Source organism: Schistocerca cancellata, chromosome 5 (genome assembly GCF_023864275.1).
Source record: "Schistocerca cancellata isolate TAMUIC-IGC-003103 chromosome 5, iqSchCanc2.1, whole genome shotgun sequence".
NCBI lineage: Eukaryota > Metazoa > Arthropoda > Insecta > Orthoptera > Acrididae > Schistocerca > Schistocerca cancellata.
The window spans coordinates 826,325,445-826,349,899 of NC_064630.1; the positions used below are offsets into that span (position 1 = coordinate 826,325,445).

General features: G+C 42.6%; 1 protein-coding gene across 2 annotated transcripts in view; it reads right to left on the minus strand.

Annotated features, from left to right (window-relative positions):
- The window catches only part of LOC126187472 (peroxisomal acyl-coenzyme A oxidase 3-like), a 315,427-nt gene that overhangs the window by 69,691 nt on the left and 221,281 nt on the right, over nt 1–24,455 (minus strand). For both annotated transcript variants that reach the window (XM_049928570.1, XM_049928571.1), the window contains exon 11: nt 9,683–9,837. In XM_049928570.1, the coding sequence (XP_049784527.1) occupies nt 9,683–9,837 (155 nt within the window). The remainder of the gene's footprint in view (nt 1–9,682; nt 9,838–24,455) is intronic.

Genomic DNA, 24,455 nt, shown 5'->3' on the forward strand with positions numbered 1-24,455 from the left:
CAAACAAATGGTAGATTAGTTTCCAGAATGAAATTTTCACTCTGCAGTGGAGTGTTCGCTGATATGAAACTTCCTGGCAGATTAAAACTGTGTGCCGGACCGACACTCAAACTCGGGACCTTTGCCTTTCATGGGCAAGTGCTCTAGTAGATAAGTTGTTTAGCTTTAAGTTCAGTTTTCTTTTTATATGCATCAATATCTGAATCAAACTTTTCAGATGAAAATTCAATTTAAGGAGCTTTCATCAAAATCAGATGTATATGTTGTATATAACTGTGTGTATATTTTGTTACTATTATCTTCATGTTGATATGCAGGCTGAGTCAAAAAGGGCTTTACAACTTGGGAATGACATAGAAATTTACTGGGATAACTTACAGAATCAGCAGATGTGTCATTTTGTAACAAACAACCTCAAGTTTGATTCACATAGTGCATCACTACCTCATTCTGCCACCAAGAGTGCCAGCGCAGTGCACAGTTAAAACAGCCACTTTCACTGGTGTGAAGTGTACTTGCTGTGTGTTCTGGTTTCATGAAATGAACTGTGCAACTACTATTCACCGTAAATTTCACACTGAATATGCTAAAGAACCTCCAAGCAGGCCTACAGTTTACTGTTGCCCCACAAACTTTATTGAGATGGGTTGTTCACTGTGACATGATAAAACCATCAGGTTGCTTGTGTGTTGATGATTATGTGTAACAGGTTAGGGAGAGCTTTGCCTGCAGTCCACAAAAATCAACCATGATGTGCATCTCATGAGACTCCCCAACCAAACAGTTTAGCTGACTTGAAAAACCAAATCTATGGTGCTGTTGCACAAGTTATGCCCAATTTGCTGCAGTGAGTTTGAAAAGAACTTGATTTCTTGTGGCATGTTTGCCACATCATAACTGGTACTTACATCAAAACAAAATGATACTTGACATTTTCATGTGAAATTTGAGGTTGTTTGCTACAAAATGGCCCAGTTACCAATTCTGTAAGTTATTTCAATAAATTCCTATATCATTCCAAAGTCATAAAGTCATTTTTGGCTCACCCTATATGTGTTAAAATGTGGCTCACACTCAGTTTTTTGCATTACAATCTGCATATATATTACTAGCTATTAGCTATACATTATTTTATGAATGTTTAGGTATTCTATGTAATACCACTAAATAAACAATAATAAATATACTGAACTTTTCTTCAATTTATTATATACTTTCTTGAGATCACGTAAAATAAGCATACATCACAAAACAGTATCCAAAAAAACTCATTCCTTACAAATAGATATCACATTCTATACTAAGTTCATAACTTGATTCAAATAAACTCTGCCAGTTAGCTCCTCCCCATTTTTGGGAGAGCTGAAGCTCATTCTAACAATACACGTAGGAACAAAATGAAAATTACAAATTTCAAGAAATCTTTGTGAAATCAGGAGCCCCTGGTACCCCTGGATACTGACATACAACATTTCTACCTGAATGGCTTTGAGTGACATGAGGTAGATTTACATTTGGAGTTTGAAGCACGCTATTGCTGTCCTTGTTGGACATGAGAACAGTTGCCAAATTGCTATCACAACAGGGTAGTTTTAAGGTTAGGTTAGGTTAGTGTTGTTTAACGTCCTGTCGACAACGAGGTCATTAGAAATGGAGTGCAAGCTCAGGTTAGGGAAGGATGGGGAAGGAAATTGGCAATGCCTTTTCAAAGGAACCATCCCAGTAGTTTTAAGCAATCAGTTGAGACCGCATCTGGTTTGCCATTTCTATAGATCATAAATACCTTGTTGTCATGCTATAGGACCCTGAAAGGTCCACAATATTGAGGGGCAAGGGCTGGTCTGTCATGTAAGCAGACATAGTGATATATCTTCAAGCCCTAATGTATGAAAACAGGTTTGGTCCTGTATCTACGAGGGCTTTTGGGAACCAGACTTTGCATAAGATATAGTATTTGTTTTTAAAAAAAATCAACAAAATCCCCAGATTGCAAGGGGGGGGGGGGGGGGGGGGAGAAATTACCAGTTCCATTTATCGATTCACTGTACAGGTAAATCAGCTGTGCAGGTGAACATTACATGTACTCCTTAATACTAGTATGCAATCCCAATAAAACTAAAGGAGTGCAAAGATCCAATACTCTGGACATCATGTGAACCCTGTCTTTAAGGTCCGGTGCATACTTTCTACCATCCTGTTACTGGAGGGGTGGCAATCATAGTACAGATATGCTTGCAACCACAAATACAAAATAGTTCTGTTAATAATTGCCATTCAAATTGGCATCACCTATCTGACATAATGACTTACAGGATACAAAACAGGCAAACCACACAGATACCAAAATGCGAGATAGATGTTGTAGTAATATCATGACCAGGTACAGCCTCTGACCAATTAGTAAATCAGTCTGTCATTGTGACCAAAAAACAGTATCCTTTATAATGGGAGAGGCAGTCAACAATGTTGATGTGCCAATGAGAAAAATTCCTCAGAATGGACGAGGAAATCAGCAACAGGAACAGCCATAGGTCTATTAATTGTGACATTTGGCATTAGATGCATACCATCATCCAACTGTGGCAACACTTCCATATCCCAGGATAGACAACTTTATCTGTAATTAACCCTTGTTGAGCCAAAAAGTGAAATGAATTAAAATCACTCCAATATCACTTTTCATGGATACATCGATGTATTTTTAGTCCCGAAGTATCACACCAAATACCATTTGCGGAACTGATTGGGGACAAGTGTTTTAGAAGTAAACCAATTGATTCCGGATGCACCTGATATTGGATGAGGAGTGGTTCTGTGTCCCAATATGCAGCCACTTTTACCATATCAATGACAGTAATCACCACACAGTTGTGCAACAAACAATGTGCCACCACTCTGTCCTGCTCAGAAATATGCTGAATGTCTGTAGAAAATTGAGCTATTAAATCAACCTAGCATACCTGTTATGGAGAATTTTTGAAAATGGTGGTTAACGGTTTGCGGTCAGTGTACATAGTAATAGTCTGTCTTCAAGTCAAGGATGAAAATGTTTTACAGCAAGAAAGATGGCTAGCAGTTCTCTGTCAAAAGCACTCCAAAATTGTTGCTGCTTTGACAAATTTCTAGAAAAGAAAGCCAGAGGTTGCCATGCCTGAAAAATATATTTCTGAAACATAGCACCCACAGTGACTTGACTTACATCAACAAAATGAGCAATGGAAGCATAAGCAATGGCGTGAGCCAGGAACGAAGCATGACCAATTTTTGATTGCTAGTGCTCCAAGGCTTTAACAGCCCTAACATTCCAAGAAATCTTCCTGATACCAGAAGTGTTATTTCCTTTTAGGAGACTGTTAAGACATACTTGTACTTCATCCAGCATGATAAGGTGTTTGCAGTAGTAATTTAATATGCCTAAGAAATGGTAGAGTCCTTTGAAAGTCTCAGGGACGAGCATGTTTTGAAAATCATAAACCTTATCAGGCACAGGAGAAATGCCTTTATGAGACACTCTATAGCCTAAGGAAGGAACTTTTTTCTTAATGGAAGTACACTTGTCAGTGCTAATCACAATACCATAGTCCTCCAAGCTTCAGAACACAGCACGTACATGTTTCAGATGGTTCTTATATGCAGTAAAGAAAAGTAATATGATGTCAGCACAGCAAAAAACGAATGGAAAACCCTAAAGAACTTTGTGCGTGAACTGTTGCAGTGTTATGCAGTCCAAAAACATAACATTTTGTTTGAATGAACCAGAAAGTGTAGTAATAGCAGTATTCATATTCTCTTTGAGGGCCATAGGAAACTGTGGAAAAGCTGTAGCACGGTCAAGACAGTAAAAAAACATGTACCCAACAAGTTACTGCTAAAATCAGATACATTAGGGATAGAGTATGTATCAGGGACTGTACAAGAGTTCAAAGTTCTGTAATTCCCACAGATTCTCCATTTTCCATGTTTTTTTTTATGACCATCTGTAAGAGAGGAGACCTAGCACTCTCAACAGCAAAAAACAGAACCATCACTAATAATTCTATCAAACTCTTGCTGAGAAGTATGCAGTTTTCCCAGAGGCAGGCAATGAGGTCTACTAATCACCAGCAGTCCTGGAATAGTTTGATGTGATGGAGAGTAGAATGACAATGCTTCTGCATTGTGAGCATTGAGTCAGTCAGTGCTGGAAAATCCTTCAGTAACAGCTGGCCAAAGTCAGTATCTGCCACCTGGTCTGTCTCAGATGAGGAAGGGTGGCCAGGGGAGGAGGGGTGGGGGGACTCTTCAATCTGCATAGTGACTGCTTTGTTATATAACTGTCATAATTTCTAGCATGCCCACTGCAAGGCTATATACACCTGCTGTGCTCAGTTTCATATGTGCCGATTTGGTTCTCACGGATAGGTCGTTGTGTTGTATTATTCGTGCCATATTTCTGAATGTTTCTCAATTTGAGCCCTAAGTGTCAACCTCTGTGCATTCAGCTCTGAAATTTCTGCCACAACACACACCGGAGAAAGTCACGTCTTCTCGCGTGATGCATTTGTGTGTGCAGCATGTGGATGAGTGCAGCTCCAAGATTTGCTGTACCCTCGCGTGAGGTGCAATTGGTCCAGGAATCTTCATGCAGTTCATAGTGCAGCATCACACAACCCAACATGGTAGGGAGTTGAGCACACGAAGGTCCTTTCATAAGACTCTATTCATCAAGTATGGTACGAGACGAAAATGACCCAAAAAATCAGCAACAATAACAGGTGTCTGGGGGAAGAATCCAGATGGTGTGTTTGGTGGAACAAGTGCTGAGATCACGAATGTCATGTTGTAGAGCATGCTCTGCAACAGGATATTGTGAGTTGCCAGTATACACCCTCTGCCTATACCCATTACCCTATGTACGTTACCCTATGTGTGTCCCCTAGTTTCTCACTTTAGTGACAAGGAATGTACACTCCTGGAAATGGAAAAAAGAACACATTGACACCGGTGTGTCAGACCCACCATACTTGCTCCGGACACTGCGAGAGGGCTGTACAAGCAATGATCACACGCACGGCACAGCGGACATACCAGGAACCGCGGTGTTGGCCGTCGAATGGCGCTAGCTGCGCAGCATTTGTGCACCACCGCCGTCAGTGTCAGCCAGTTTGCCGTGGCATACGGAGCTCCATCGCAGTCTTTAACACTGGTAGCATGCCGCGACAGCGTGGACATGAACCGTATGTGCAGTTGACGGACTCTGAGCGAGGGCGTATAGTGGGCATGCGGGAGGCCGGGTGGACGTACCGCCGAATTGCTCAACACGTGGGGCGTGAGGTCTCCACAGTACATCGATGTTGTCGCCAGTGGTCGGCGGAAGGTGCACGTGCCCGGCGACCTGGGACCGGACCGCAGCAACGCACGGATGCACGCCAAGACCGTAGGATCCTATGCAGTGCTGTAGGGGACCGCACCGCCACTTCCCAGCAAATTAGGGACACTGTTGCTCCTGGGGTATCGGCGAGGACCATTCGCAACCATCTCCATGAAGCTGGGCTACGGTCCCGCACACCGTTAGGCCGTCTTCCGCTCACGCCCCAACATCGTGCAGCCCACCTCCAGTGGTGTTGCAACAGGCGTGAATGGAGGGACGAATGGAGACGTGTCATCTTCAGCGATGAGAGTCGCTTCTGCCTTGGTGCCAATGATGGTCGTATGCATGTTTGGTGCCGTGCAGGTGAGCGCCACAATCAGGTCTGCATACGACCGAGGCACACAGGGCCAACACCCGGCATCATGGTGTGGGGAGCGATCTCCTACACTGGCCATACACCACTGGTGATCGTCGAGGGGACACTGAATAGTGCACGGTATATCCAAACCGTCATCGAACCCATCGTTCTACCATTCCTAGACCAGCAAGGGAACTTGCTGTTCCAACAGGACAATGCACGTCCGCATGTATCCCGTGCCACCCAACGTGTTCTGGAAGGTGTAAGTCAACTACCCTGGCCAGCAAGATCTCCGGATCTGTCCCCCATTGAGCATATTTGGGACTGGATGAAGCGTCATCTCACGCGGTCTGCACGTCCAGCACTAACGCTGGTCCAACTGAGGCGCCAGGTGGAAATGGCATGGCAAGCCGTTCCACAGGACTACATCCAGCATCTCTACGATCGTCTCCATGGGAGAATAGCAGCCTGCATTGCTGTGAAAGGTGGATATACACTGTACTAGTGCCGACATTGTGCATGCTCTGTTGCCTGTGTCTATGTGCCTGTGGTTCTGTCAGTGTGATCATGTGATGTATCTGACCCCAGGAATGTGTCAATAAAGTTTCCCCTTCCTGGGACGATGAATTCACGGTGTTCTTATTTCAATTTCCAGCAGTGTATAAACTACTCCAGGTATAACATGACAACATGGCCTTTCATGTACCTAACAAGACAATAAAAAAATGGGACACACTATAATGTGACATTTCTAGCGTATATGTGATGAGTATTGGACCTTGGTGAAAGTGTGATGAAAACCTTACAGAAGCCAGACATTAAAAGTCTGTGATCAGTCAATGTATTTAACAGGAGGTTATGATTATTATTATTATTGTTGTGAATTAAACAAGACACAAGTTTATGTTTAATCAAGTCTGCTACCTATTTGACTCTGGAAAGTCCTAAATGGAATAATAGCAATATAGAAACAAATCACCTTTTGATAATATAGTGTAATTGGATAGATAAAAAAATCTACTCACTAAGCAGCAGCAGAAAGCACACATAAAAGCAGGTTATAATTAGGCAAGCTTTCAGAGCCAGTGGTTCCTTCAGGCAGGAGGGTTGAAGGAAAGGAATAGGGGTGAAGGAAAAGAACTGGAGAGGTCTAGGAGAAGGAATAGATTTCAGAAAAGTCACTCAGAATTGAATGTCAGGGAGACATACCAGACAGGATGAGAAGGTCTTTACTTTTCATCCCGTCCAGTGAGCCTCCCCTGACCTGCAGTCCTGGGTGATCTTTCTCATATCTACTCCTTTCCCTGTACCTCTCCAGCCCATTTCCTTCACACCTCTTCCTTCCCCTTCAGCTCCTCTGCCCGAAGAAGGAGCCACGGCTTCGAAATCTTGCCTAATTAGAACCTTCTTTTACATGTGTGTTCTGCCACCGCATGGTGAATAGATTTTTTATCGATCCAATTACATTATATTTGGAACACAATAATCAAAATCCAGCTTACAGACTACGTACTCCCTCAGAAATAGCGACTGCATGTGATGTGATCTGCTGGGATGGGTGGTACGGGTAATGAGGTGGCATGGCACAGGGGAGGGGAAGGGGAAGGCTGGCAGCACAGGGGTGGAGAAAAATGCTGTGCTGCCTGTGGGAAGGGACAAGGAACTGATGGGGATAGGATACGGGCAGTGTTGGTAAGCCATGCTGGGGAGGTAGGGAAAGGGGGGGGGGGGGGGACACCAGGTTTTACACTAGTCATACATGATATGCTGTGCTCTGTGGATATCCTGAGAGGGTCTTCTGCATAATTCTTATGCAAAGTATTTTGGAGTGTACGTAATGTGGCAGAGTAGCGTAACACTTACTGTACTGACTGATACCAGATAAACTGTCATAATCCATACCATCATTGTGTATCCTGCTTACATATTTTGTGTATTTACTGCTTTGTTTATTCATTGTTTACACCTGTAAAAACTTGACTTTTCACTTCTATTCCATGTTTATGCAACTTTCAGCTAATTATTCAATTTTATTATGAAATTAGCAGCTCATAAAATATTTATGTAATGGTCATCATATCAGCAGTTCTGGGAACCACGCCTAAACGTCTTCCCATAGCAAGAATGTAATGTGCAATAGTTCACAGTTTTTACACCGACACTGAAATTATACCAGCAATAACTGTTTGTCATAATTAAGCTGCAATTAAAAATATTAGTTGAAATATTGTTAAGAAATGTAACTTAATGTAATTTTACATTAAACTGTAATATATTCTGGACTGAGATCGTAACAACAAATTTTCTGTAAAGTACAATATTCCAATATGTGTGTAACTTCTTGCAAAACTGTACCTTTTAACTGCAATCTATCAATGCAATGTTTTTGATAACGTAAAATAGTAGATGTGATTACTATAAATGGTGTGGCAGTGACCATATGAGGTCAGTTCAGTTTTGAAGCATTTTGAATGCAGTCCATCAATATTTCAGCTTTTGTCAAGTTCAGTACAATGTTTGTGAAGATCAATGTATTCTAGTTTTTATTAATATAAGAGAACTTGAAAAGTTCATAGAAACACCAACAGAGCTACAACAATGAGGTTTCCAAACATTAGATGCATCCGTGCATCGCGTTCTGATCTGTGATGAGGATGTCCCTTTGTTGTTGTTCCCATGTAATGGTTTGCGAATATGGAAATAATCGAGACTCGAGGAGAGATTAAATGCTTCATAAAGAACATTATGAAAACATAGGAAATTCATGCCAATTTTCAGAACACACTAAAGGACTGTGCTCCTTCATATTCAACTGTTTCTCAGAAGACAAATTGGTTTAAACTTGGTGGAGACACCTTAGGTGATGATCCATGTAGTGATCAGCCAAAATGTGCCACTACTCCAGAAATTATTGCAAAAGTACATAAGATGGTCAAAGAGGATTACCTATTGAAAGTGCACATCACATTTTAGTAGAGGAACTGGATAGGAGAAAATTATCTGCTAGATGGGTGTTCTGACTCTTACTGAAGGATCAGACATGCTTCAGAATGGAAGGCCTGTTTCCAGAGCAACCAATAAGGATTTTTGCACTGGTTTGTGACCACAGGTGAAACTTGGTTTCACTATTATAACCCAAGGACAAAACAACAGTCAAAGTAGTGGAATAAAAAAAATTAAAAAAAATACAAAGGCAATACGGTTGTCAGAAAAGGTCGTGTCAGGTTTTTGGGATGCAAAAGGGATTTCTTTAGCAAAAGATACAAGAAAAAAGCCCAGGTTTGGTAAGGAGGAAAGTCATATTTTGCCAAGTTAGATCACACCCAAATGTAAGTGTCATTGCCACAGCAAAAATACACAAACTAATATACAAATGCATGCCACAACCGTATTGCCTGTTTTGGCTCCATCATACTCCCATCTCTACCCTGAGGTGAAAATTTTCCTCTGTGGAAAGAAATTCTTTTCAAATGAAGAACTGACAGCTGAAGTTGATGGGTAATTTGCAGGCCTGTAGGAATCTAGTTTTCAAGATGAGATGAAGGCATTTGAACAGTTTTCAAGATAAGATGATGGCATGTGAACTTCACTGGACCAAGTGTGTTAGTGAACAGGGATATTCCACTCTGAGAATTTTTCAAACTACCTTCATGTACTGGAAAAAAAATGAAAGCTGTGAGCACATCAGTTTGTAATTAGAATGCAACCTCCATATTCCATCATGCGCAAAATGTATTCAGGAACAAAGTGTTCCGGTGCAGAAAAATACTGATTACAAGTTACCACCTACTGACAAATCATTTGAAATGGAAGTTAAGTCAAATTCTGATAAGTCCAAACTTGGCATATCTTGGTAGATCTGAAAACATAACTCAGGGTACTTATATGACACTTGAATTCACTCATGGGTGGAATTTTCATGGGCCTTTAGTATGTGCTACATAACTTGAAAAAAGAAAACTTTGTATAGTTACCTCTGCATATGCCAGTGAAAGAGTTCTAGCATGAAATACTTGGGCATTGTTCTTTCCAGTGAAAGGATCAGCTCCACTCTTTAGCAATGCGTCCAGCTTTTCCTCTGTTGTTACTAGCAACCAACATATTAGCCATTCGTACGCAGAGAGCAAGGCTGTGTAATGCAAAACATAAAATCATTTCACATATAATGACTCCACATACCATTACTAAAAACACAAAGGTAATTCTAAAGATTATTATTATTTATAGCATACAACAAAGTGCTGATAGTTACTGTAACTAAATTATTTCGTTTACACCATTTCAAAATTTCTTTTATGAGATGTTTACCATTAGGAACATGTCGTATACTGCACTGTTGCTCTGAATGTGACAGTTCAGGTGTATGTAATATGCAGCTAACATGAATACTCATTTTTCTACATCTGTATCTACGTACACTCCTGGAAATTGAAATAAGAACACCGTGAATTCATTGTCCCAGGAAGGGGAAACTTTATTGACACATTCCTGGGGTCAGATACATCACATGATCACACTGACAGAACCACAGGCACATAGACACAGGCAACAGAGCATGCACAATGTCGGCACTAGTACAGTGTATATCCACCTTTCGCAGGAATGCAGGCTGCTATTCTCCCATGGAGACGATCGTAGAGATGCTGGATGTAGTCCTGTGAAACGGCTTGCCATGCCATTTCCACCTGGCGCCTCAGTTGAACCAGCGTTCGTGCTGGACGTGCAGACCGCGTGAGACGACGCTTCATCCAGTCCCAAACATGCTCAATGGGGGACAGATCCGGAGATCTTGCTGGCCAGGGTAGTTGACTTACACCTTCTAGAGCACGTTGGGTGGCACGGGATACATGCGGACGTGCATTGTCCTGTTGGAACAGCAAGTTCCCTTGCCGGTCTAGGAATGGTAGAACGATGGCTTCGATGACGGTTTGGATGTACCGTGCACTATTCAGTGTCCCCTCGACGATCACCAGTGGTGTACGGCCAGTGTAGGAGATCGCTCCCCACACCATGATGCCGGGTGTTGGCCCCGTGTGCCTCGGTCGTATGCAGTCCTGATTGTGGCGCTCACCTGCACGGTGCCAAACACGCATACGACCATCATTGGCACCAAGGCAGAAGCGACTCTCATCGCTGAAGACGACACGTCTCCATTCGTCCCTCCATTCACGCCTGTCGCGACACCACTGGAGGCGGGCTGCACGATGTTGGGGCGTGAGCGGAAGACGGCCTAACGGTGTGCGGGACCGTAGCCCAGCTTCATGGAGATGGTTGCAAATGGTCCTCGCCGATACCCCAGGAGCAACAGTGTCCCTAATTTGCTGGGAAGTGGCGGTGCGGTCCCCTACGGCACTGCGTAGGATCCTACGGCCTTGGCGTGCATCCGTGCGTCGCTGCGGTCCGGTCCCAGGTCGACGGGCACGTGCACCTTCCGCCGACCACTGGCGACAACATCGATGTACTGTGGAGACCTCACGCCCCACGTGTTGAGCAATTCGGCGGTACGTCCACCCGGCCTCCCGCATGCCCACTATACGCCCTCGCTCAAAGTCCGTCAACTGCACATACGGTTCACGTCCACGCTGTCGCGGCATGCTACCAGTGTTAAAGACTGCGATGGAGCTCCATATGCCACGGCAAACTGGCTGACACTGACGGCGGCAGTGCACAAATGCTGTGCAGCTAGCGCCATTCGACGGCCAACACCGCGGTTCCTGGTGTGTCCGCTGTGCCGTGCGTGTGATCATTGCTTGTACAGCCCTCTCGCAGTGTCCGGAGCAAGTATGGTGGGTCTGACACACCGGTGTCAATGTGTTCTTTTTTCCATTTGCAGGAGTGTATATAATCCACTAGCCACCAAGCGGTGTGAGGCGTAGGGCACTATTCGTGCCAGAGTCAAATTTCCCCCCCTCTCTGTTCCACTCGCGGATCGCGCAAGGGATACATGACTGTCTGAATACCTCAGTATGAGCTCTAATTTCCCTTATCTTTGAATGGTGATCATTGTGCGATTTGAAAGTTGGTGGTAATAATAAATGCTCTACATCCTCAACGATGATTGAATTTTGAATTTAGTGAGCAGCCCATTCATTTTAGTGCATCGTCTACCTGCAAGTGTGTCCCAATTCAAACTTTCTGTGAGATTTTTAACGCTCTCGCAATGGCTAAATGTACCAGTCATGAATCTTGCTGCTCTTCTTTGAACCTTCTCAATCTCTTGAATCAGGCCCAAATGGTAAGGGTCCCATACAGACGAACAATTCAAAATTGTTAAGGCTTTCATGGCCACTTGTTGACAAACTGGCTATTGGCTTCTGTCTCAGGTTCTTCAGCCGACGTTCATGTAATCATTTTACTGACAATGCCAGCCACTCGTGCTGGTGAAACGTCAGTAAAATCATTAAATGAATGTCAGCCGAAGAACCCGAGACAGAAGCCAATAGGCAGTTTGTCAGACGAACAATACTCTAAGATGGGATGAATTACAGTATTGTAAGCAATTTCCTTAGTTGAAGGACTGCATTGCTCCAGTATTCTACCAATAACCCACAATCTAGAGTTCGCCTTACCTGTTACTTGTGTAATCTGATTGTTCCATTTGAGATCATTTTGAACAGTCACACCCAAATACTTGATGGATGTTACCACTTCCAAGAACTGGACATTTATTTTGTACTTGTACATTAATGACGATTTTGGCTTTGTTATACGCAGTAGGTTACACTTGCTAATATTGGGACGTAACTGCCAGGCATTACACCATGCATTTATTTTCTGCAAATCCTCATTTGTTCACAACTTTTGTGCGATACTACTTTCCTTTAGACTACAGTATCATCGACAAACAGTCTAATGCCACTGTCACTACCATCAACCAGATCGTTTATGTAAATCATAAAAAGCAGCAGACCTATTACACTGCTCTGGGGCACACCTGATGCCATGCTTGTTTCTGTTGAAGTGTCCCCATTCAAGATGACATACTGACCTCTGTCAATTAGAAAACTTTCTATCCAACTGCATATGTCATTTGATAGAACGTAAGCACACTCTTTTCGGAGCAAGCGACAGTGAGGAACTGAGTCGAAAGTTGAGGAATATGGAAACAACCTGGGAGCTGGTATCTAGAGCCTGTTGTATATCACACAAAGAGGGCCAGCCGGGTCTCGCATGACTGTTGTTTTCTAAAACCGTGTTGGTTTTTGCAAATGAGCTTCTCACAGTCTAGAAAAATGATTATGTCTGAACACAAAATATGTTCCATGATTCTACAACAAATCGATGTCAGTGAAATTGGCCGGTAATTATGTGCATCCAATTTTCTACCCTTTTTATAGATTGCTATGACCTGGGCCTTCTTCCAGTCCCGTGGAACTTTCCACTGTTCCAATGATCTCTGATAGATGGAGGATAAGAATGGTGCTATATTTGTAGCATGTTGTTGTTGTTGTTGTGGTCTTCAGTCCTGAGACTGGTTTGATGCAGCTCTCCATGCTACTCTATCCTGTGCAAGCTTCTTCATCTCCCAGTACCTACCGCAACCTACATCCTTCTGAATCTGCTTAGTGTATTCATCTCTTGGTCTCCCCCTACGATTTTTACCCTCCACTCTGCCCTCCAATACTAAATTGGTGATCCCTTGATGCCTCAGAACATGTCCTACCAACCGATCCCTTCTTCTGGTCAAGTTGTGCCACAAACTTCTCTTTTCCCCAATCCTATTCAATACTTCCTCATTAGTTATGTGATCTACCCATCTAATCTTCAGCATTCTTCTGTAGCACCACATTTCGAAAGCTTCTATTCTCTTCTTGTCCAAACTATTTACCGTCCATGTTTCACTTCCATACATGGCTACACTCCATACAAATACTTTCAGAAATGACTTCCTGACACTTAAATCTATACTCAATGTTAACAAATTTCTCTTCTTCAGAAACACTTTCCTTGCCATTGCCAATCTACATTTGATATCCTCTCTACTTCGACCATCATCAGTTATTTTGCTCCCCAAATAGCAAAACTCCTTTACTACTTTAAGTGTCTCATTTCCTAATCTAATTCCCTCAGCATCACCCGACTTAATTCGACTACATTCCATTATCCTTGTTTTGCTTTTGTTGATGTTCATCTTATATCCTCCTTTCAAGACACTGTCCATTCCATTCAACTGTTCTTCCAAGTCCTTTGCTGTCTCTGACAGAATTACAATGTGATCGGCGAACCTCAAAGTTTTTATTTCTTCTCCATGGATTTTAATACCTACTCCGAAATTTTCTTTTGTTTCCTTTACTGCTTGCTCAATATACAGATTGAATAACATCGGGGAGAGGCTACAACCCTGTCTTACTCCCTTCCCAACCACTGCTTCCCTTTCATGTCCCTCGACTCTTATAACTGCCATCTGGTTTCTGTACAAATTGTAAATAGCCTTTCGCTCCCTGTATTTTACCCCTGCCACCTTTAGAATTTGAAAGAGAGTATTCCAGTCAACATTGTCAAAAGCTTTCTCTAAGTCTACAAATGCTAGAAACGTAGGTTTGTCTTTCCTTAATCTTTCTTCTAAGATAAGTTGTAAGGTCAGTATTGCCTCACGTGTTCCAGTATTTCTACGGAATCCAAACTGATCTTCCCCGAGATTGACTTCAACTAGTTTTTCCATTCGTCTGTAAAGAATTCGTGTTAGTATTTTGCAACTGTGGCTTATTAAACTGATTGTTCGGTAATTTTCACATCTGTCAACGCCTACTTTCTTTGGGATTGGAATTATTATATTCTTCTTGAAGTCTGAGGGTATTTCGCCTGTTTCATACATCTTGCTCACCAGATGGTAGAGTTTTGTCAGGACTGGCTCTCCCAAGGCCGTCAGTAGTTCCAGTGGAATGTTGTCTACTCTGGGGGCCTTGTTTCGACTTAGGTATTTCAGTGCTCTGTCAAACTCTTCATGCAGTATCGTATCTCCCATTTCATCTTCATCTACATCCTCTTCCATTTCCATAATATTGTCCTCAAGTACATCGCCCTTGTATAGACCTTCCACCTTTCTGCTTTCCCTTCTTTGCTTAGAACTGGGTTTCCATCTGAGCTCTTGATGTTTATACAAGTGGTTCTCTTATCTCCAAAAGTCTCTTTAATTTTCCTGTAGGCAGTATCTATCTTCCCCCTAGTGAGATAAGCCTCTACATCCTTACATTTGTCCTCTAGCCATCCCTGCTTAGCCATTTTGCACTTCCTGTCGATCTCATTTTTGAGACGATTGTATTCCTTTTTGCCTGCTTCATTTACTGCATTTTTATATTTTCTCCTTTCATCAATTAAATTCAATATTTCTTCTGTTACCCAAGAATTTCTACTAGCCCTCGTCTTTTTACCTACTTGATCGTCTGCTGCCTTCACTATTTCATTCCTCAAAGCTACCCATTCTTCTTCTACTGTATTTCTTTCCCCCATTCCTGTCATTTTGTAGCCATTTTGTAGCATAGTCAACATAAAATCTTATGGGGATACCGTCTGGGCCAGATGCCTTCCTGGTGTATATGGATCTTAATTGTTTTACAATCCCAGAGACACTAAACACTATGTCAGCCTTCCTTGCAGTTGTTTGATAATTGAAAGGGAGAATGGTGTTGCAGTCCTCTACTGTAAATGAGTTTTTGAAATCTAGGTTTACAATTTCAGCCTTCTGTTTATCATCATCCATTACATTACTTGTACTGTCAGCAAGAGAAGGTATTGAATTATTTGTAGCGTTCATAGATTTTACGGATGACCAAAATTTTTTGGGGTCATTTTTAGAATCTGCAGATGAAAAATTGCTTTCAAATTCATTAGAAGAATCTCCCATTGACCTTCTGACAACTGTTTTCACTTCGGATAATTTGTGTTTGTCAGTGGGGCAGTGACTACGTTTAAAACGACTGTGCAAAATTCTCTGTTTTCTTAGTAACTTCCTAATATGTTTGTCGAACCAAGGTGGATCCTTTCCCTCCCCTACATTTTTCTTGGCACGTATTTTGTGTCACATGGTGAATGCTTGTAGTTGACTATGAAGATATTCATTAATGACACTTTCTTTTCTTTTCTTCTTTTCTCTCTCTCTCTCTCTCTCTCTCTCTCTCTCTCTCTCTCTCCCTCTCTCTCTTTTTCCGACTTCCACTGTCATAGAAGCCACAATGACATTATGCATTATGGTTGCTAATACCTTCTTCTAGATTAACTTCCTCAAAAAGATCAGGTCTGTTTGTCACCAAGATATCTAATATGTTCTCATCTTGAGATGGTAATCTAACCAATTGTTCAAGGTTATATGTTGAGAACACTCCGAGAAAAACTTCACACGAGTCTTTGCTTCTGCCCCTGTGATAAACTTGTAATTTTCCCAGTCAATGGACGCCAGATAAAAGACTCCACCTATAACTAATGGATAATTTGGATATTAATTTCCTATGTACTCAAGACTTTCCCTGAAACATTTTGCGACATTTGTTGTGGATGCTGGTGGTCTATAAAAACATCCTAATACAATGGTCACTCTTTGTCTGATTGACAGCTTTATCTGGACTATTTCACAGTCTGAACCAGTATTGATCTCAACTGCATTTAAACAACTTTTAACTGCAATGAACACACCACCTCCCATAGCATCAATTCTATTCTTCCTAAACATTGTTCAATCCAATTTCAAAATTTCACTGCTATTTATGTCTGGTTTCAACCAGCTTTCAGTACATAATACAATATTGGCATTGCTACTGTTTATTTCAGAGCGTAACTCTTGCTCTTGCTACAAACACTTCAACAATTTACTAAGATGAGATTTAGCATATTTAAATCCTTTGTAATGACCTGTTTAGGAGTTGGCACACCCACGTCAGTGTCATGAACTGGTAATTCTTCAGGCCAACGGTTTGTTTCCCGTGGGGAGGAACCTAATCTAAAAAAAAAACCATGTGCACGCCACAAGTACTGTGCTACCCATGTAGCTGCTTCCTGTGTGTAGTGCACCCCTGATCTATCGACGGGCATCCTACAACCTTTCACCCAATAGCGTAGGTTGAGGAGTCTACAACCATTTTTGTCACAGAGTTGACATAGCCTCTGGTTTAGAGTCTCCACTCGACACCAAACCAGAAGACCCCAGTCCACCCTGGGTAAGATGCTGCAAATTGTCAGCTTGGCTTCCACTCCTCAAGAGATGGAGGTCGCCTTCGCCAATTTAGCCAGACTTTGAAAGGACCCAAGGATTTCCTGGGAAACCCGATGACTGGTATTGTTGGTGCCGACATGTGCAACAATCTGCAGCTAGCTGCATCCCGCATGCTCGACAGCCGCCGGAAGATCCTCTTCCACATCCTGGACAAGGCCCCCAGCAAGCACACCGAGTGAACATTGGACTTCTTCTCTGCCGTAGCTGGGGCTTCATGACCTGCCTAACATTGGAGCTCCCAATAACTAACAAACCCCTATCCCCACGTGCCTGTCTGGACCTTGCTGAAGGAGTGCCCACTATTGTGGCAGAGGGTGTTCTGATCCAGCTCAGCACCCCCCGCCTCCCCCCCCCCCCCCCCCAAGCATCATATAGCACACAGAATCTATTAGAAAAGTGCATGGGATTTGGCAGGAGCCTGCGTCCCCCATGAAGCCTTCTCCCTGAGGCTCGAGAATGCGACACAGTTCGCTACCCACACTGAGGTGAGAGTGGGCCTGCCAGCTTACTTGCACCTGAGGTCAGCTCAGTGACAGAGAGTTGTGACATCCCCCCACCCCTCCCCTGCACATCTAGTACAGCAGAGGCTGCCCCAGGCACCCCATCCCCACCACACCACAAAGTACTCTGGAGTCTGGTGACTGTGGCCAACAATGCTTCCAGCTGTGTTTGGACTGTGGCCAACTCCTCCTGCATCCACACACAACAGACACAGTCCCTATCCATCTAACTAAGACGTGATTTACTGTAAGAAACTTAAGGAAACCTACTGCCACACAAGGTTAACAGCTACACTAGTTGGCAGAAAGAACACTCAACGATGAGAAACAATAAAAATGAATGGTAGAAGCTAGATCTTGTGCTTATTTTCCTGTAGGGGCTATCTAGTGAATACTAAAGAAAAAAAAAACAATGACTTACAGTAAACTGCTAGGGGACATATAGTGAATATATTTAAAGAATTAAACAGTAACCTACAGTAAGCTGCACCTACTGATTATCCCGCCTATTTATAATGCAAACAAACGGTTACATACACCCGAAAATGACCTAATAAAATTATAAAAACTGCTACCTTCAATCTATCGAGACTAAATGACACTAATAAATGTAAATACTGAGTATTTTACACTGACAGATACAGGTACAAAACAAAACCTTTAGCTAACAATAAGAGGTCAGAATGAAGCACAAATACAAACTCTACTTTATAGGTATCGATGGGCTTACAGTTGAAACGAGTCATGGCATTTTTAAGGATTAGAAGATAACAATAACTAATTAGAACTCATTGAACATACTTCACATCATGATACTGATTAAGCCACAATAGGTAATGAAAGGCAAAGACAAAGTTTGTGGTGCAAACGTGTGACCAGGCTACCGGCCTGACTGCAGTTCTTCCTCTGTCGTGGCACTAGAAGGGTGAGGGTGCTCAGCCGACCACATTTTGCCACTAAGAAAGAACCCCTACTCAAGTGATTGTTAGACTGAGGGGATCTGAAGACATTCTAGAGTGACTGGAATGAACAAAATCCCTGCTCCTTCATGGTATTGAAACAAGTTTGTCCAGAGCAAGGGTCTAGTGCTCTACCCACTAAACCACCATGTCCACAATGGTAGGTAATATACAATGAAAAATATTACCTACAACCATAAAAATCTTTTGTCAGTGACAATACTGATTCAAGAAATATAATCCTCACATAGAAGAGATGCTGAAATCAAACAATGGAAAATCCAGGATGGACTGTAACAATACGAGAGAAGGAAAGTTGCTACTCACCATATAGTGGAGATGCTGAGTCGCGATAGGCACAATAAAAATATTCACACAATCATAGCTTTCGGCCATTAAGGCCTTTGTCAACAGTAGACACACATACACACACGCACACACACACACACACACACACACACACACACACTCACGCAAGCACAACTTGCACACACGTCTGCAGTCTCAGAGAGCTGAAACTAAACTGCGAGGAGCAACACCAGTGCATGATGGGAGTGGCAACTGGGTGGGGGTAAGGAGGAGGCTGGGGCGAGAAGGGGGAGGGATAGTATGGTGGGAGTGGCGGACAGTGAAGTGTTGCAGTTTAGACGGAGTGTAGGAGAGAAGGTGCGGAGGGGGGAGGGGGTAAGTAGCGGAAAGGAGAGAAATCAAAATAAAAGAATTTAAAAGACTGGATGTGACGGTGAAATGATGGCTGTGTAGTGCTGGAATGGGAACAGGGAGGGGCTGGATGGGTGAGGAAAGTGATAACGAAGGTTGAGGCCAGGAGAGTTACGGGAACGCAAGATGTATTGCAGAGAAAGTTCCCACCTGCGAAATTCAGAAAAGCTGGTGTTGGTGGGAAGGATCCATATGGCACAGGCTGTGGAGCAGTCATTGAGATGAGGGATATCATGTTCTGCAGCATTTTCAGCTACAGGGTGGTCCACTTGTTACTTGGCCACAGTTTGTCAGTGGCCATTCATGCAGACAGACAGCTTGTTGGTTGTTATGCCTACATAGAATGCAGCTTAGCTTGTAGATCACATGACTGGTTTCACAGGTAGCCCTGCCTTTGATGTGATAGGTAATGTTAGTGACCGGAGTGGAGTAGGTGGTGCTAGGAGGATGTATGGGACAGGTCTTGCATCTATGTCTATTACAGGGTTATGAGCCATGAGGTAAGGAATTGGGAGCTGGGGGTGTGTCAGGATGGACGAGTATATTGTGTAGGTTCGGTGGACGGCGGAATACCACTGTAGGAGGGGTGGGAAAGGATAGTGGGTAGGACATTTCTCATTTCAGGGCATGACAAGAGGTAAACGAAACCCTGGTGGAGAATGTAATTCAGTTGCCCCAGTCCCAGATGGTGCTGAGTTACGAGGGGAATGCTCCTCTGTGGCCGGACTGTGGGACTTTGGGAGGTGGTGGGAGACTGGAAAGATAAGGCACGGGAATTTGTTTTTGTACAAGGATGGGAGGATAATTACGGTCAGTGAAGCCTTCAGTGAGACCCTCAGTATATTTAGAGAGGATCTGAGGCTGTATGGAACGAACTTCTTGGTATGAAATGGGTGGCAGCTGTCGAAGTGGGGCAGCTGTCGAAGAGGAGGTATTCCTGGTGGTTAGTAGGTTTGATGTGGACGGAGGTACTGATGTAGCCATCTCTGAGGTGGAGGTCAACATCTAGGAAGGTGGCTTGTTGGGTTAAACAGGACCAGGTGAAGCAAATGGGGGAGACGTTGTTGAGGTTCTGGAGGAATGTGAATAAGGTGTCCTCACCTTCAGTCCAGATAGCAAAGATGTCATCAATGAATCTGAACCAGGTGGGGGGTTTAGGATTCTGGGTTTTTAGGAAGAATTCCTCTAGACGGTCCATGAATAGGTTAGCATAGGAAGGTGCCATGCGGGTGCCCATAACCGTACCGCAGATTTGTTTTTAGATAATGCCTTCAAAGGAGAAGTAATTGTGGGTGAGGGTACATAGTTGGTCATCAAGACTAGGAAGGAGGTGGTTGGTTTGGAATCCATAGGGTGTCTGGAAAGGTAGTGTTCAATAGCAGTAAAGCCATGGGCATTAGGAATGTTAGTGTACAGAGAGGTGGCATCAATAGTGACGAGCAGGGCACCGTGTGGTAAAGGGAAAGGAACTGTGGAGAGTCGGTCGATGAAATGGTTGGTATCTTTTATACAGGAGGATAGGTTCTGGGTAATAGGTTGAAGGTGTTGGTCTATGAGAGCAGGCTCAATGAAAAAGAATACTAGAAATATTGGACAAAGTCCTTATTCGGAAGTAAAGAACTTGGACATGGTCTCTCTCTCTCTCTCTCTCTCTCTCTCACTCTCTCTCTCTCTCTCTCTCTCTCTCTCTCTCTCTCTCTCTCTCTCTTTCCCTCTCTCTCTTTCTCTCTCTCTCTCTCCCACTCCCTCCCTCCCTCCCTCCTTCCTCTCCCCCTCCACCTCCCCTTCCCCCTCTCCATCACCATCCCCCTTGGGGTTCACACCAAATCCAAGCATGCTCCCATTGGCGGTACTAGCATCTACCCCCACCCCTACCCTGCAATTACCCCCTCTCCCCACCCCGATGACTCTTACTCGTACTTCAACCCACTACCCACTCCAACTAGATCGTTGCTCATATCAGATGCAGTCACATTTAGGCCTTAGTGTGTGGTGACAGTGGCCATGTGGGTGCAAGTTGTTTCGTTGTGTTTATGTGTGTGGGTTTTCTACTTCTGAAGAAGGACTTTGTCCAAAACCTGAAATATTTCTAGTATTTTTCTGCATAACTAGGATACAAATGAATGTGTTTTATGATGAGAATAAAAGCAAACACTTTGAAGTATATTATTGATTCCCTAATTATACTATTAAGCTGTTGATTGCTTCTATTGGTTGCTTACATATTTTAAGTATTCCTTAGTTATTTTCTATGCAGAAGACTTGATATTTATCTCTTCTTGATACAGAATTTATGTAATAATTTAGAAAAATAATACCTCTTGTCAGTGAATATATAGTTACATTATCTATTGCAGTTAGAATGTTCTTTGGAAAATCATGTTTATTACGTACATTCTTATGTTATTTGTAGGAGTTCATGGCTTCACAGTAATGTATACTAATAAAATTTTCATAACCTTCAGTCATAGTGAGTTGATAAATGTCCATGAGCTTTTAGCCGAGTACTCTTTGGCCACTGTCAAGGCCTGACTTGTAGGATTACTGCTGCTGACCTTATATAGCTATGCTGGCATCTGTTTTCATCAGAAATTTTTATTTTAATCTTTCCTTTCATAAAACTATCCCACATGCCTTTCACTCTCACACTCTTCAATCATTCATTCACTCCACTGACTTCTCTGGGTCATTGAGAATCCCAAGCCCCTTTTACTACCTGCCTCCGATATCCTCCTGTCTTCCACTGCTTCCTTCCATTCATTTATACCAAACTTTCTGAGTTCAGAGCTCACCTCATTTTGCTATCATGTTCTTCCTTATTCAGGGATCTTGAGCCTTCTGTCTTCTTGTGATATATCTGATGAGATATTCTGCCAGGGTCCATTCTCACAACATTCGGCTATAACTAGTTCTTTATTGGAGCTCCAAACCTATCTTTGTGTTCCTTAGTGAAATGCTGGCCCAAAGATTTTCCTGTATACCTTATTTTCAAAGACTGAGAGTTGGTACTGTTTTCTTTTGGTCATGCTCCATGTTTCCACTCCATAAAGCAGTACTGGCCTGACGATTGTGTTGTAGAGTTTCAGCATGGTTTTCCTTGTCAAGAATTTCGAGGACTGAAGTTTTTGGAAAGAAAAGCAAACTTTGTTTGTCAGACTGGAGGGAGGCAAGGGGCAGAGTGAACCTGCTGTGAGTCCCAGCAATTAAACAAGGCAAACTAATGATGCCAAAGCCATGATTTAAGTGAAATTCTGTAATCCTGGGCTTAAACAGGGGACTGACTGAACTCATGGTAGGACTAATGAGAGGCCATGGGAACTTTGAGAAACATCAGTACATGATAGTTAAAGAGAAAGAAGACCCTATGAGTAGACTCTGTGGTGAGGTTGAAGAAACTGCACCACACTTAATCTTCAAATGCGAAGTTTTGGAGATTAGAGGACATAGTCAATATCTGGGTCATCAAGTCCTGAAGAGATTGTGTCTAATGAAGAACTAGTACAGGACCTTCTCCTGCTCTTTTGATTCAGCAAATGAGATCATTCTCGGTCCATTTTCATTGGTTTTTTTGTGGAGGCTTTCATTTCTTATAATCATTTGGTAATGTCTCTCTTTTCCTTCCTCAGCATTAAAGACTCCCAGTACAATTTTTATGTCATGTTGCAGTAAGCTTTCACACACTTTCTCCAGGCGTTCATAGAAACTATTTTTTACACTGTCTTTTGCAGTGTCTTTTTTGTTATTTGTAGGTGAATGAATATTGACAATAGAAACACTGAACCACTGGCCTTTTACTCGTATATAGCATATTGCACTGATATGACAAAAGTCATGGGATACCTCCTAATATCTTGTTGAATCTCCTTTTTTCCAGTATAGTGCAGCAAGCCTATGTGGCATGAGCTTGACAAGTCAGTAGAAGTCTCCTGCAGAAAGACTGAGCCGCGCTGCCTTTATAGCCGTCCATAATTAAAAAAGTGTTGGCAGTGCAGTATTTTGCGCACAAACTGACCTCTTTGTTTATGTCTCATTTCAATAGGATTCATGTTGAGCAATCTGGATGACCAAATCATTTACTCAAATCATCTAGAATATTCTTCAAACCAGTCGTGAACCACTGGGGCTCACTGACATGGTGCATGGTCATCCATAAAAATTCTATTGTTGATTGGGATCATGAAGTCCTTGAATGATTGCAAATGGCCTCCAAGTACCTGAACATAACCATTTCCAGTCAATGAGCAGTTCAGTTGGACCATAGACCTTCCATATAAACACAGCCCAAACCATTATGGAGCCACCAACAGCTTGCACAGTGATTTGTTCACAACTTCAGCCCACGGCTTCATGGGGTCTGCAACACACTCAAACCCTACCATCAGCTCTTACTAAAAGAAATCAGGACTTGTCTGACCACACCACTGTTTTCCAGTTGTCTAGGATCACGAACCTAGGATAGGCACTCCATCCGATGTCATGCTACTACCACAGGTACTTGCAATGGTCGTTTGCGGCCATAGCCCATTAATGCCATATTTCACTGCACTGTCTTACTGGATATGTTCATTATACATCTCACATTAATTTTTGTGGTTATTTTACACAATGTTGATTGTCTGTTAGCACTGACAACTGGACAAAAACGCTGCTGCTCTTAGTCGTTAAGTGAAGGACGTTGGCCACTGTGTTGTCCATGGTGAGAGGTAATGCCTAAAATTTGGTCTTCATCACACACTCTTGACTCTGTGTAGCTCAGAATATTGAATTCCCAAATGACTTCCAAAATGGAACATCACACGAGTCTAGCTCCAACTGTGTTGCTGCATTGAAAGTTCATTAATTCCCATCGTGTGGCCGTAATCGTGTCAGAAAGCTTTTCACATGACTCACCTAAATACAAATGACAGTTCTGACAATGCACTGACCCAAGCTGTGTATACAATATTACCACCATCCTGTATATGAGGATATCTCATGAGAAATGCAATTCCAAATTCTTGCTTTTCAGTTTCTCACCACTGTTGAATATAGTATATTCTCCAAGGTTCTGTATGTATTCTCCAGGAAATCTTGTTTCTTGTATTGCAGAAAAATTTATATTGTCTTTGTCTATTTCATCTTGCAGTCTTTGCATATGCTCAGGACTCTACAGACCCCTCGTATATCATGTACCGACCCATTCTTTGTTTGCCATTCACAGTGATGACTGTTTCTAAATTACAAAGTGTAAGTGAGAGAATTGTAACAATTTGTTTATACACAATAGGGCTGTTAGCCCTAACATAACCTCCGACCTTTCCCAATGTCTGAATTACTCCAAACCAACTAGATCCTTCTTTGTCATCATGACAATCATATACAA